Source organism: Carassius auratus, chromosome 6, assembly GCF_003368295.1.
Source record: "Carassius auratus strain Wakin chromosome 6, ASM336829v1, whole genome shotgun sequence".
Lineage (NCBI taxonomy): Eukaryota > Metazoa > Chordata > Actinopteri > Cypriniformes > Cyprinidae > Carassius > Carassius auratus.
Genome location: NC_039248.1, coordinates 25078026 through 25094321, shown reverse-complemented (window position 1 = coordinate 25094321; position 16296 = coordinate 25078026). Strand labels below are relative to the sequence as shown.

Below are 16296 nucleotides of genomic sequence, written 5' to 3'. Positions count from 1 at the left end.
GCTGCAAGATGTATGAATCACACAAAAGCTGTCGAGAATGTACACGTCATATTGCGTCAAAAAAAAAAAAAAAAAAGGGAGAGAGAGAGAAATGTGTAATTTGTAAATGTAATATTATTTTATTTAAAGCACATTTCACAATTATCATAACTGTAGTGCAAAACACTTAATTTATATTACTTTAATTAAGAAAAAATATGATCTACAATTTGAATTTTAAATGAATTATGCAAATTGAATGAAGTTATGCTGGATTTGCTTAAGCTTTTTCAAAAATGTTCATGAAAAAAAAGCTTATGAATACAAAATTTTGAATCAGGAATTATTAATTACAAGGATTATATGTGACCCTGGACCACAAAACCAGTCATAAGTAGCACAGCTATATCTGTAGCAATAGCCAAAAATAGATTGTATGGGTCAAAATTATTGATTTTTCTTTTAGGCCAAAAATCGTTAGGATATTAAGTAAAGATTATGTTACTAGAAGATATTTTGTAAATTTCCTCTAGTAAATATATGAAAACATATTTTTTGCTTAGTAATACTATGCAAAGCTAAGAATCCATTTCAAGGCAATTTTCTCAATATTTTGATTTTTTTGCACACAATATTTTATAATAGTCAGGCCTTGGCCAAATATTGTCCTGTCGTAACAAACCAGACATCAATGGAAAGCTCATTTATTCAGCTTTCAGATGATGTTTAAATCTTAGTTTCAAGAAATTGACCCTTATGACTGGTTTTGTGGTCAGCGCCGCCGCTCCCACCACGTGCATCACGCACTGTGCGTAGGGCACCAAGTGCTGAGGGGGCACCAAAAATAGCCTAATGAATTATTTTTTTAAATGCCAGTATTATTTAATTACCCTGTAGAAATATTAGCCACATTTTAGCCATGTATATGTAACAAAAAAGGGGGAACAAGAAAGATATTTAATAATTGCTCTAGTCTAGTCTAGAAAGTACCAGTCAAAACCAGTCAAATTCAAAATGAATTTACCCAATTATGAATTTATGAATTTACAAGGAATATATACATTTCAAATTTTATCCAGATTAAAAGAATTAGAAAAAAAAAATAATAATTCTGATCTATAATGTATTTAAAATGACCATTTTTAATTTATGGATTAGGATTATATATAATCAAAATCTACATAATTTATTTTCATCTGGATTCATGGAACTAACGATTTATGAATTTATGAATTAGAAGGATTTTATATATATATATATATATATATATATATATATATATATATATATATATATATATATATATATATATTATTACATTCTGAGATTAACCCACAACAATGGAATTAACTAAATGTAATGAACTCAAATTGAGAATTTTGAAATGAACTAAGGGTTATATACACATTTAAAATGTTAATTTTTCTTGTTGTCAAAAGTACTTTTCATTGTTCCTTATGATAACATAATACTTCCATTTCTCATGAACAGGTCATCGTTTGGGGAAACTACGGCCGGATGGATCGTAAATGCTTCATGGGCGTGGCACGCATCCTATTGGAGGAGCTGGATTTGACAAACATGGTGATTGGCTGGTACAAGCTTTTCCCCACCTCCTCTATGGTGGACCCCACAATGACGCCGCTGATCCGCCACTGCTCACAGCTGTCTCTGGAGAGCACCGTCGGCCCGTGCTGCGAACGCTCATAAGACTAACAACTCATCTAGATTTCTTTTTCTCTGGAAGGGCTCTCACAGCCCCCCGATCCTAAGAGTGCTGGCTGTGCATGACTGTGGCACAGGCACCTTCTGGAATGTTCTAGAATTTCTTCCGAACAAATGACCTTTCTGGAATATTCCAGAATTGACCACAGAGGGAATGCTCAAAAAAAAAAATACTTCAGGACTGGCAGAGAATGCAGACCAGATGTCTGGGCTTTATTTTAGCTTTCAACACATTAGCTTGTGATGGTCTGTGTGAGGAAACGTCCTCCATTTAGAACTAAACGCAGGTAAACGTTTGTGCAACGGATGGGTTTGTGCAATATGATACATAATAGAGAGAAGAATGTAATGGTAATAAAAGTGTGGGTTTGCATTCATCTTCTTGTGTAATTAAAAATACAGGAATAGTTATACGTCTTAAAAATATGTGTAGTTTGAAAGAGTCGATGTTTGTAGTTCATGATTTCGTTGGCACACGGATCTTTTTCTGTTCGTGTCTCTTCCGTTTCGTCTTTCTCATTACTGAACAGTGCCAATGCTGCCAGCGAGTGGCTTTATTTGTGGCTAGTGTCTATATTCGGTGACTACAGGCTTTATGAATCAATAATCGACGCAGACACATATTTAAAAAGACTATCTTTTCGCAAACGGTGACATGTCATTGTACGTTTTCCCCCACTAACAGTATATGGAAAAATGAAAATGGATGCAATATGCTGAAGAAACATAGTGATTATGAAATAAATGTGAGTAGATGATATACTTACAGTTATAATTATGATAGATATGAGATTTTTAATGGCTGAAACCAATATCTAAAGAGAAGAGTGATATAAACAGACATAATATATACATACAGTATATAATAACATTTTATGATAACATGTACATAAAATTAATTAATTAAAATCTAAAAAGGTGAGCAATCCATTATTTTTTAAATGAAAAGGAAGGTCTAATGACCACTTCTGTAAATCAAAAAAAGAAAAAAGAATAAAAAAAGATCAAATATTGGTCAAATTAATTACCAAGGCCAATATTTAAGAGTATATCACTAATTATTAAAAGATAATTTAGTTTTGCACTTTATAATCTTAAATGTCTTTCTTGTAAGCAACTGCTAGTTTGGCATAAGCCAAAGTTCACTTTCTTCTTTACATTATGATATTATTTCTGACTTCGGGATGCAGAACCTTTAGTAGCAATGATAAGGTTGTAGCATTAGATAGTAGCATACGCATGAAAGGCATCTTAGTTTGCCACCATCTAATGAGATTTTGCATGAAATCGATTGATACGAGATTATCGAGCATTTTCGCTGGCAGTCGAGCAAACATGTAGCAGCGGACGATCAAACGAAAATGCTGTTACATCGCACTGAGATGTGCTGTGTGTCGTCCTGAGCGTCGGGGAGTAATAAATACTGATACAAATGTTTTCATATGTCCTGAAATGATGAAAAGCAAAGCATTTCTACACGCCAGAACAGAAAGGGAAGAAACAGCATTCTGCATAGCCAAGAATTTCTACGTCCAGCATCAAAATACGACTATTTGTGAAGAAAACACACTATTTACCATACAGTAGACAAAAGTTTTTTTTAAAGACTCCTTCCTCTCCGAGAAGCTCAGGAGTGACGATTTCAATTAATACTGAAAAATGTACCTCAAACACCCTCAACACACTCATGTTGTGAAGGCCATATAAAGCACTGCCACATTCCTTTTAAAGGTTTTAATGTTCATTGTCTTAAAAAGCAATAACTAAATGAATTTTTGGTCTATTTATTTGTTACAGGGAGTAAAGCCAGATTGTCTCTGCATTATATTAGAAACTTCTGCATCCATGTAGCAATGTAGTAGATCCATGGTTTTAGACGAAGCGCCGAATGTCTGAGATCCTCATGAAATTAGTGCCATTACAAAGATGTGTTGATGATTTAGAAAAACCTTTTGGGGTAATATATTACTTAGCATTGTATATTAATATAGACAATATATATTAATATACATCAATTTAATACAGCACCATTGCATTGTTCATAGACTTGCTTTCTGAAAAACTACATATGAACTAAAAAAAACGTTTTTTTGGGCTGTTTATTGTAAATAGACGCCTTGCATTTAGTGGGCAGAAAAATAATACATTTTCAAGGTCTGATCTGACTTGTCAATACTGACATTTGAGTTTTTTATGCTGTAAGCAACACATTTCTCCTGTTTCTATCAGCATGATGTTATTGCTGATATTTTAAAATCTGGATTGGATATATAATTACTTTTAAACACCAAATGCACTCCAGATGTTATAAAAGAATGTGATTTATATGTGATTTAAAATGAAATATCTCCTTTCCACAGTAGTTTTTGTAAAGCCTTAACTTGTAAACCAGAGGTCTTAACGTTTACGATACGGCGGAGAAACGAGCACGGAAGAATGTCATTCTGCTTTTATTTCTATTCATTTTCTGTCTTTCTGTTTCTTTTTGTATTTACTTTAATCTGGTAAATAGTCATGGCCTTTTCGCGTTTTTCACCACACACAATTTTGTAACTAAATAACCATCTACCATATCAACTGTACTTTGGGCAAAATGATCAACATATTCCTAAAAATTGGATGCTGTGATATTTTTCTTTGTGGAGATAATTGTTTAAATCCTTATTGCTATATGTCAATTTGAATTCGTAAAATAATGTCACTGTTTATTAATGCACAAATGAGTGTATTGTTACTCTGTTGAAAATGGTTATACAGAATAAAATAGCTCACTCTGATTTACAAAACACGCATTTGGCTGATGATTGCCTGATGCTTCATGGGTTTAGGAGGAGATTTATCCTGAAACCATCTGATAATCTTCGACTCATAACATAACACATAACGTTAAGCGTATTGTGCACGTCAGAGAGAATCAGATACTGAGTGTTAGTTAGCCTGTCTGTCTGCGGCACTCAAGTCTTTATCAGGAGACGAAATGGCTTTTTAAGAGCTAGATCAAGGAAAATTAGATCAAGCACTCTTGATTTGGGAATTGAGCTGGATGTTGGTATTTTGGGCATCTGGTTGAGTTTTATTATTGTGTGTGTGTGTGTGTGTGTGTCCACTAACAAAGGAACAGATGAATAACCTTGTCCCTGTTTGATGTAATTAAAAAGAATAAAGATCTCTTTTACGCACATCACACAGTATGCATCCCACTCACATACATGTTTTATATAATATATATATATATATATTTGCATTTTTGTAACATAAATAAATAAATATAATAATGATGATGACATCAGTCTTTAGGTTAAAATTCTATAATAATAGAAGTGATACATTTTATATATATGGTACATATATATATATATATACACATACACAAAAACACAAACACATACACACGCTACTTAATTTGTACAAAGCAATATTAATGTTACTTTTATACATAACATTTGCAGTATTAATAGAAGATATTAATAATACATTATAGGAATTATACAAAATAATAATATATTATATACTTATAAATATTACAGTTATGTAATATTTTTAATATCGTTATATTTATATTACTGTTGCTTTGTTTAAAACCTTAAATGACTAAATGCAAACATTAATATTTCTACCAAGAATACATTTTGTCCCCAATGCAAAGTAAACACAAAAATATGTAAAAAAAAAAAAAAAAACTACAATCTACAAATAATTGAAATAGTGAATTAGGACAATGTTGTATTTTCAGTTAAACATAAATGTGGTTTTATTTCATCTTTTACTGACAGAAAAAATCAAAATCCACATCAAATAAATAAATTAGTTGTTTTAAACTACATAGGACAGTATATATTTAAATATTTATAACAAATCTTCTGTAAGAAGATTATCATGCTTTCATTTTGAAAGAGGTAATTCAAATGAGCCACAAACTCTGAACAATAAAACAACAGCAAATGACTGAAAGTAGACGCAAATGACCAAAATGTTCAGATGGGAAATACTGATCGCACCAAAGCACAAAAACAGATTCTACCCCTATATTCTCACAAGCATGAAACATGAGATGATTTCCAAACCAGGTCTAGACATCAAGGCTGGTGTACTAAGCATTCAGAGGATGCCTGATGTTTGATGCGTGAGGAGACAAACACGAGATCCCGGTATATTCCCTTGTGTAAACTGTGAGCGAAGAGTTGCCCTTTCACCAGCTCAAATATGAAGCTCCTCAACACTAAAACTAAATCTACTTTCAAAACACGTCATGCACCAGAATGCAGACAGAAGAGCACGTTCATCTTAGGGAGTTCATCAGATTTCTGGAACATTCTCAAGGTTCTAACATTTCATCCTGCTAAATAAAATTATAAATAGAGGGCTAATTTGAAACTCGATACCTAGAATCTAATTTAAAGTCGTTTAACTACACTCAAGTTGAAAGTAGTCAGTTTATAACCACTTACACTATTTTTTTTTTTTTTTTATAATTCAGAATTTGAGTAGCTTTTGCAACATTTTGACATGTAACACTGCTACTTGTTGAAAAAAAAGTAGTGGAAAAGCTACAGTATTTTGAAAACAACTGAAAAATGAAGGTAAAAGAAGTTCAGTAAAATAAGTTATGACTTCTTTTACACTGCATCCTGGCAACCTTCTGGAAAATTAAACTAGTAATGTGATTATAATGTCATCATCCTGGCCCTTCCAGAGCATTTCACCCTTAAAGTCCACCATCTTGTGTTTGCGACAGCGCAACAAAATTCCCACAACTTTATCGGAGATTTTGACATAGCGGTCGAACAGGCGGCCGAAGGAGACATAGATACGACCCTCTTTATCCCGCTGGCCCATGTCGTGTATGATAAAGCACATCTCCTCCATCTCACGGTAGATGTGTTTCTGGGCCCGATCGGCCCGCTGGGCTGTTTTGGATCCATCTTTGGGCCGCCCGTATCCCGCATCGCCCTTGTGGAGTCGAATAGCCATGGCATGTTCATAGTCAAACTCTTCGCTGAAAGGGTTGAGCTTCTGACCTTCAATGTGGTCTTCAGCGAACCGCTGCCACTTGCTCCTCAAGTCGTTCATCGTGGCTATTTTAATCTGAGAGGACAAGATTCAGATGTTATTCAGGACCACATAACCACATAACATAGTGTATGTTTTAAAGAATTAGATGCAAAAATAAAATAAGATGAATTTAAACAAATAAATAAATATTTTAGAATGAATAACAAATATGTATATATAAATATAGTTCATAAATAGATTTTATAGATAAAATAATTCATTTTTTTATTAACAATGTTGTATAAATGAATAATGCAAATAAATGAGTTTTATAATTAATATGAAATATTTATTTATAAATTAAATGTATCAATGGCTCAGATCAGATTAGCTTGCATAATATGACTAGGAATATCTGTTTGTAATTTAGATTTCTTGTTGACTTAAAAAAAAAATCCCTGTTTACAATAATATATTATTCCAATCTTATTTAAGGTGTAGACAACCTGGCTTGTCACCGTACAGTCACATCACACTGTCTATCTGACATACCTAAGTATTACTGCTAAATATTTCTCAGGATGTCTTTAAGGCGCACTTATTTCACATGGGTGTCATCTGAACCCGTACAAATGCGTCCTGTGAAACGCAAGCTGGTGAATCAAATACCACGGTGACACAGCTGTGATGGATCTCACTCATCAAGCTGAGGGTGAGCATGCTGCTTTGTGAAGGTCATATGTAAATGATCCATCACTGTTTTTATTTACATATATTCCATTGCGGCAGAACATGACTGAGTCTATGATGGAACATTATGCTGCTGTGAAAGTATAGTTGGACTGTTATATGTTGTATGGTCAAGAAATCCTTTTTTGATTAAAACCTTGAATAAATAATCTGTTCATTTGCAGTTTCTCATATTCAGCAATTCAAGTCATTCAAAGTCATTCAAAAACACTAAAAGATTCCCTATTAAGACACATTTTATATAGATTTTGTGAGTTTTAGGACAACCGCATTTCAAGACAACCAATCAGACTCACTAGAACAAATTCCCGCCCTATTTTCTTTTTTATTCCTATTTTTCTATTTTATTTATTTATTTAGATTTTACATTGTACATCACAAAATGAAAAAGATGCATGCCTTTAATGTAAATGTGGCTACCACTACATGAACTTTTTAAGAGTTAATTCAGTTTTCACTCACATAACAACCAAATTCAGTGTGAACAGAATAACATTTCCTTATAAAAGGAGCGACAATCAAATTACATTCAAAATAAGAAAACATGGCAGTTCCTATTTATTTACACTGCTGTAAAAAAAAAGGGTAGTGTATTTTTTGGGAATATAACCTTAACATTATATAATATATTTTACAAAAAATTGTCATCTAAAATGCACTATAATTAATATTCGCCTTTTAATGCCAAGCACGCAAACATGTCAAAGTTTATTTGTATAGAGCACTGAATGGCACTATAATTTTTTGTTTGTTTTAAACATATTTGAGTTTTGTTCTGTTATGAATAAAGTGAAACACTAAAATACATGTTTATAGAATTTGTTTATAAATTTTTTTTTATTTTATAATAAAATGTGAATTGCACAATGTGACTTATCTGTGTGATTTTTTATTTTATCAGCAATTCATTTTGATCTGTTGTGACTTCTAGTCAGTATAAAAATATCAAACAAAAATAGTTGTTTACACTAAGTGCTAATAGTAATACAGGCAATTCACACAAAGTGTGAACACAATTTCTATGCAATTTAAACTAAAGCTATCATTTCTAAGCAGGCCATTCTAATTTTAGGCAGAGTTAGTAAAAATTTACCAATTAGGTTATCTATTTGCACTCAGTAAAAATAGAACTTAGCATGCATTGTACAGATAAAGGTACCTTGTGTCTGTTGACATGTTTCTTCGGTTCGCTCTCATTCTGATCACTGTTGTCGCTCAGAGACGCTTCCTCCCCAAGACCACTGTCCTCAGCATCTGAACCGCTACTTCGGGATCCCATTGTCTTTTCCTCTTTCTGTCCAAGCACTTTAGCCAAAGTCCCTGCTTTGCCACCACAGTAGCGTCTTCTGGTGGGAGATTCATTACCAAGAAAGTTTTTGGTATCTTCTGATGTAAGCTGATTGGTGTTGATCTTCTCCTTGATGACGCTCACTAGGTCTTTCCCGTATTCGTTACACTTTGGTGTGATGGCTTTAGTCACCATTACGGTCTTGATCTGGTCGTCTGCAGCTTCTTCGCTGTTCACCGAAACCACGCGAGGCGTAACCAAGAGTTTCATCTCACTCTTCTCCTTCTGCTTCTCTTTTGCATCTTCAATGATGGTATCAGGCATCCATCCACTTGGGATCGTGTCTTGCTTGTCGGTATGTTTGTTCGCCCAGCTTTGCCAGCTTTTGGCGAGGCTGTTCACCGTCGAAGCCACCTTGATCTTTCTGACGGCTCTGCTGAAAGGCCGGTTTTGCTGGACAGCAGCAGTACTCATGGTTCTTGTGGTGTTTCTTGGTTGGAGAGGTTCAAATCTCAAGGTTCGTAATCCGTTTGGACGCTGCTGGTGGTCACCAGGGCCTTTTATATGAATGGAAAGAGGAAGTGTCTTCTAAAAGTGGGCGGTGTGACATTCCTCTGGATGCACATGATGTCCACTGTGACCCCAAACATGCTAATGGAATTTCCCCAGTGGAATAACAGGTGGCCACCTTATGTCCAACCGTGCAAAAATCACTCCTGACATCACATCTGACTGTGTCTCTTGTTTTAGATGCACCCATGATCTCACCAAACCCTAAAACCGCTCAAGGACGCCTACAGACCCTGATGAAATGGCTACAGATGCATGCTTTTCTCCACTGCCATGGCATATTTTTGTTCAACGTGCCAGTGTGATGATCTATTTTTGCAGACTGGGTGTTGAATATGTGCATGTGCGTGCTTCTGTTGATTGATACACAGGCTTGTTCTTAAAGTGCAAGCCAAGCTATTTAAAGCAGGAGTCGTGCTGAAGGAAACTTAGGATGAGCTTTGGATTTGCACTTCGACTCTGTTTCATTTATACTGCTTTGCAGATAAAATGGTGATTAGTATTATTAGAGTATTAATCTGCAAGACATTTTCATAAGGTTAACCATTATAACAACCAGTTCATAACAACCATCCAAAAACTTCCTGCAGATTTGTTCTGATTAGGTCATGTACAGCTAAATTAAAATATTCAAATGCAACTAATAATTTAATGGCTACTGCATCGGTAGGATAGTAAAATATACTTCCCATATTTTTGATGTTGTTGGCTGCATGTTAAATCAAACTCTGCAACATTTTCTAGGAAGAAGCTGGTGAAATTATATAGATGTCGACATGAAAAGATGTTAATAACTGTGCATACTGTTAGATCTAATTATGCAAATAATAATTTTGGTACATTGTTTGGCCGCCAGTTGAAAAATGTAATGCAAACATCTGCATTGTGACGCAGAACAAGTTTGCATTGCATTATATGTGAAACCTGCTGAACTGATAAGGTCACACAGTACAGCAATAAAATGCAATTTGAGGGTCATTTACGAACCAAAAGTTTGTAACAATTTTCTTATTCAGCCTTATTTTTGCCATTATGCATAGTAATATCAATACATGTCAATGTTTAATTTCTAAAGACTTTCTATTTAGTCTAGTAATTTGTTGGGTCGCCATATGTAAAAAATGTAAAACCAGTCGTGACCCAGTTCACATTGCTAACGTGAATCCCGCCCTAGATAACTCCAAGTTATGCTACACCTTAATTGCTCAAGGATTATCAGAAATCTGCGTGTGATATATATATTCCTGCCTCTTAAATGTTTTGCTTGTTTTTAGCTCCCACACAAGATCCCTGAATCTTTGGGACACAAATAAAACGACTGTCATATTTGGATATTGTTCTCATCTCTTCCTGCTTCCTCTGGCTTTTGGTGACTCACATACGGAGGAGTGTACCGAGGAAAGAAACCGTCACTTATATCACCGCTAACACCACCAGCTGGATGCACTTACCGGCTCACAATGCAGCTCAACAAACTCACATTAATGTTCATTAAAAGCTTCACTGACTGACCACTGTAGCATCTCTTAATGTATCTGTAAAAGCAAGGCATTCAAAACCTCAGACAATTCATATTTAACTCATTCCGAGACATAAATGGCTTTTTGTAGGAATGAAAAAAACAATGGAGATGTAATTGAGATTTCTCAATAATAGCTGTAATGTTGCAATCGTTAATCTCAAAAATTGAATTATAAGGATAACAAATCAAGACTTTTGTCTGCCTATTGTTTTAAAAGAGATTCAAACATCACATCAAATCTGTATTCAGATTTTCCAAGTCTCACCATGAACTCAAATGTTTCTAATCTGACTCTAACAAGGCAAAATATCCAATAACTGTACTAAAATTTCTATATGAAAGCCTTGTCTTCCACTCATATCTCATTTGTACCTTTGTATATTTTCATATTTAAATGTAACGTAGCAGAAAACTCTATTAAGGCCCAATTGCCCTAGAAGTATAGTACAACTCGCACGACACCAAATGATAAAGCTATTAGCAACGAAAAACACATTACAATAAATGTGCTTTATAATAAATGCAACGGGCTGATTTTCCAATAATAACCCGAATGCATGTCTAATCTCACTTGGGCATTAGTGCAAAGATTGAACTGCACATAGAGTCATTTCTTCTTTCACACAGTCGTCTCATTAACAGACCATGAGTAATGGGCTAATCAACACTGTGCTAGGCTATGACGTTAACCCTGCACAGTAGTCAGTCGTTTCACTGACAGCACAACTAGCTTTAGCACACACAGCAGTAGTGCTTTGACAGCTTGGGTATCATTAGAAACCAGCTTGGATGAGACAATTAGTGTCCTCGCGCTCCGTTTGGTCCTCGTAAACAAACCAACCCTGCATTTTAGCACACAGCTGTATCGCTAATTGTCTCTGCTTTTGCTAGCCAGCAAAAACATGCTTGATTCTGTAGTATTTCATATTAAATGATGTGAAGGACAACCTTATGTTCTGAAATGTTATTTATGTTCACACGTTCTGGTTAGTTCATGCTTACAAAAAAGTACCATGGAATTGACACATTTTTTAGTCATGGTCTCAGTTCATGTCAGGATAAAGTTATGAATGCAGGACTATATTTTCTTGTTTTGGAGACTCTAATAATAATGGGTTACCACCTAGCAATGATATTAGAATTACATAGACTTGCTGAAGTCACTTTATATTTCTGTCTCTGTTCTATTAACAGACAACCTGACCCACAAAATACCCTTGAACTATATATATTCACCACAATGTTTTTTACCATGCTTTGTCAGTAGCTTTGGTATAGCATGCCTGGATTGCTGTCACCAAATACAGCAAGATGTGGCTCTCTGAAGTGGAACAGTATATGAATTTAGCATTTTTTAAATACATACTGATATATATGCTGAGATATATATATATATATATATATATATATATATATATATATATACAGTACAGACCAAAAGTTTGGAAACATTACTATTTTTAATGTTTTTGAAATAAGTTTCTTCTGCTCATCAATCCTGCATTTATTTGATCAAAAATACAGAAAAAAAATGTAATATTGTGATATATTATTACAATTTAAAATAATTGTTTTTAAATTGATTGTACTTTAAATTATCATTTATTTCTGTGATGCAAAGCTGAATTTTTAGGATCATTATCACATGATCCTTTAGAAATCATTCTAATTTGATGATTCATTATCAAAGTTGGAAACAGTTCTGCTGCTTAATATTTTTTCAGAACATGTGATACTTTTTTAGGATACTCTGATAAATAAAAAGTTTAAAAAAAGAAAAGAAAAAAACGAAGCTATGTTTTTAAAATATAAATATTTTATAATAAAAATATACACTACTGGTCAGTAATTTGGGGTCAGTTATTTTTTTTTCTTTAAAAAAATAAAATAAAATCAATACTGTTATTCAGCAAGGATGTGTTAAATTGATAAAAAGTGATTTTTTTGAATAAATGCAGTTCTTTTTAACCTTTTATTCATCAAATATATTAGACAGCAGAACTGTTTCCAACACTCATAATTAATCAGAATATTAGAATGATTTCTAAATGACCATTTGATAGACTGGATGTTACATGTGACACTGAAGGCTGGAGTAATGATGCTGAAAATTCAGCTTTGCATCACAGGAATATATATTTTTTTAAAGTATATCCAAATAGAAAACTATTACTTTAAGTTGTAATAATATTTCAAATACAAATAAATGCAGGCTTGATGAGCAGAATAAACTTCTTTCAAAGACATTAAACATAGTAATGTTTCCAAACTTTTGGTCTGTACTGTATATATATATATATATATATATATATATATATATATATATATATATATATATATATATATATATATATATATATATATATATATATATATATATATATTTATATATATATATTTTCATGTTGAAAACTGTACTTGAGTTACTAAAATTTTAAATAAAATCTAAATATGATATTTAAGATGTTTTTTTGCTAAAAGTTTGCAATGGATCAAAAGTTGTTGTTTTTTTTTTCCAAGAAGTATACAAAAACAAAAATGATGAAGAAAAGGTTTTTGATAAATTAGTATAAGTATTTCCCTAAAATAGTATTTTCTTGTAAACGTATGCTGTAATGTTAATGTACAAAGTAGCCAGTACTGATACTGATACTGCAATTACGCAAGGCTAGACATTTGGAATTGCAGTTATATTCTTAAACCAGAACTTCATTCTCAGAGCACTTTAGCAGTAGATGCCATTATACCACACTGACGACCTAATTTAGCCATCCAGTGAATCTGAATGAACAAGCCAGAAATAAGAAGCTTACATAAGAGTCACCAGGTACCGCGAAAGGTGTTAAAAGACACCAAGACGTCCCTCCTCTCTCTCTCTCTTTCTTTCTATGTGTTGATGAGGACTGGTGTGGTTTGTGAGTCATTTCTGTGACTCAGATCAGATACTCAAACTGTCCTCAGACACTCTCAGCACGCAGCCAGCACCTGCTCAAGACGCAAATGCTCTAAAATAAACCCTCCCTCTCCATTTTTCCTTCTCACCTTCCCATCTCACCCCCTCTGGGTTTTGAATCTCAAATCCGTTTTTTGTCTATTGCTTTCTTGCATGTCTTTCTCATATCAATAGATGCAATCAGGTCTGAATCGCAAACGTGTCGCGACCCCCGACCGCATGCAGACTGAAGTCACTGATTGTCCTTTGTTGAATACGTCTGATGAGGTTTGACAGATTATCCTGCATGCTATTTTTCTTTTTCACGTACAGATTTAGTCTTGAGCAACCATTGCTTCCTGTCTAACACTGAAGAAATTGTCTTGCATAAAATCTGCGGCCTGTCACAGTGTGCTGATCAAAAGCAATTTGGAGGAAAGCAAAAGCGGGAAAATGCTACAAATAATTTGTCTTTTTGATGCTATATTCTATATGTTGTCGTTTTCATTTTCCTGAAGATCATCTAGAATTACACAGCCAGTTTAATGGTACAGCCGTGTGAAGGAAAGTCTATTGCCTACATGAGGACGGAGGTTTGTTACCGCCACACTTCTTCACATGCCTTGGATGAAATATTAGCAATTCACAAGATTTTAGCCGAAAAACTATGGTACCATGGGTCAGTAATAATGCTATGCAATTCAATGCAATAAAAAAATTAAAATAAAAAGATAAACATAAAATACAAAAGCTTATATATATATCATTATATATATATCACCATGCTATTCTGTTTAAATACACCAAAATATTAAGCATACTTACTTATTAACAGGCTGGTCCAGAAATGACAATGTTAGTACAATGATAAAATTACTAAAGCTAAAAAATATGAGCAATTATGCGTTTTTGTATTGTAATTCTAGCATCATTGACATAATATTATAGTCTTTATTAATAATTTGTATTTTGTGTTTTCATTTATATATAGCTACATAATTCCAAATTTAATATAGAAATATATATATACATTTTATAAATTAAATAAGTAAATCAACCAAACAGTCTTATACAGTAATGATTAATTTAATTTAATTTAATTTAATTTAATTTAATTTAATTTAATTTAATTTAATTTAATTTAATTTAATTTAATTTAATTTAATTCATTATGGCATTGAGAGTTTCACAATGCAAAAAAAAAAAAAAAAACTAACTTTCTTAAAAACAGGCTTCACTTTTGATTGAACGTGTTCTCGACAGACGTGAGATTCACCTGTGAGTGAGATCACAGGGTCTGTGTTTGTAGGACACACTTTGAGTCTGTCACGTTGCCCCACAGAGGCCTCCGCATAATCTGAATGATTTATTGATTTGCCTGTAATAGCACCTGCATATATTTACTTTATAACCACTTGGACAGCAGATTGGAAACATGTCGTGAAAGGTGACGGGCACAAATGTTACATTTAAAAATAGTGTCATGTCTAGTATTACCTCAGAAAACTTAAAGACACTACTAGAAAAATACAGCACAGCACAAAATAATTTGAATAAATCATATAATGTTATCCATAACATATGTTTTATTTATCATGTTTAATTATGTGTGTGCTCTGTTTTAAATATCAAACCGTATGTGCCAAGGTTGTTAACATTACCAAGAACACAGTGTTTCAGATAAACACAGCCATTATTCTGATCCATGTAAAAACATACCAAATCTGACCACAGTTAACACAAGTTAGCAAACATATGCAGAAGGCATCTCTGTAATGTACACACAATTCTGTCACTGTCATGAGGTTTCATGCTTTGGACATCAGCGCTATTTAAACTACCATCCACTTATTCACTCTAACACGTCCTATATGTTCATATATTTGCAAATGAACTAGACTTTCCTAGAAATCTGAAGAACTGAACCATGGATATTGGCAAAATAAATAAATAAAATGTATTCAAGTAACAGTGAGATATCCAGCTTTTTCATACTGACATTCCTCTGCGTGGTTCATGTATAATTTAACACTAATGAATCAGTTTGTCAGTAGTGAAGCACTAATAACTTATTGATTTCAGACTGTAGTGACATCACATTTATAACAGTCTGATGGGCCAATAACATCAATTTATAAGAAAAAATACTATAGTACTACCAGGGGCATCAACACAAGTATTAAAGTGTAATATTGACAAATATTTCCAATAAACATTGGCTGAAAATGTAGCCATAATTCTACATGTTATTTATACACGTTAAATGGTAATGTCACTGTATTAAAGTACCATTGATTTAGCATGATTTTATGTAGGATAGCAGTGTGTATATACACAAACACATATACATATACTGTATATACACACATCTCTCACATATTATCATTGGTTCCCATTTACGTTATAAAACTGGTATTTTTTAACTCTTTTAACTTTTTAAAAAAATATATGTACAACATCTTATATGTGAAATACTAAAATGAATGCACTTACATATGCAGACAGTAAAAGACTCCATTATCTGATTCTAAAGTGATG

The 16296-nt window shown here is 33.2% G+C and overlaps 2 protein-coding genes across 2 annotated transcripts in view; one reads left to right on the top strand and one right to left on the bottom strand.

The window, feature by feature from the left end:
- The window catches only part of LOC113103368 (regulating synaptic membrane exocytosis protein 4-like), a 29627-nt gene extending 25136 nt beyond the window's left edge, over positions 1 to 4491 (top strand). Inside the window, exon 6 of the mRNA XM_026265975.1 lies at positions 1471 to 4491. Coding sequence (XP_026121760.1) covers positions 1471 to 1689 — 219 coding nt within the window. The 3' untranslated portion in view covers positions 1690 to 4491. The remainder of the gene's footprint in view (positions 1 to 1470) is intronic.
- Positions 4492 to 6179: 1688 nt separating this feature from the next.
- On the bottom strand, positions 6180 to 9283 carry abraa (actin binding Rho activating protein a). The gene is made up of 2 exons (XM_026265974.1): positions 8606 to 9283; positions 6180 to 6789 (listed from the first exon to the last, which is right to left on the bottom strand). The coding sequence occupies exons 1-2, from the start codon at positions 9206 to 9208 to the stop codon at positions 6352 to 6354; spliced, it is 1041 nt and encodes a 346-aa protein (XP_026121759.1). The 5' UTR covers positions 9209 to 9283; the 3' UTR covers positions 6180 to 6351.
- Positions 9284 to 16296: the final 7013 nt, after the last annotated feature.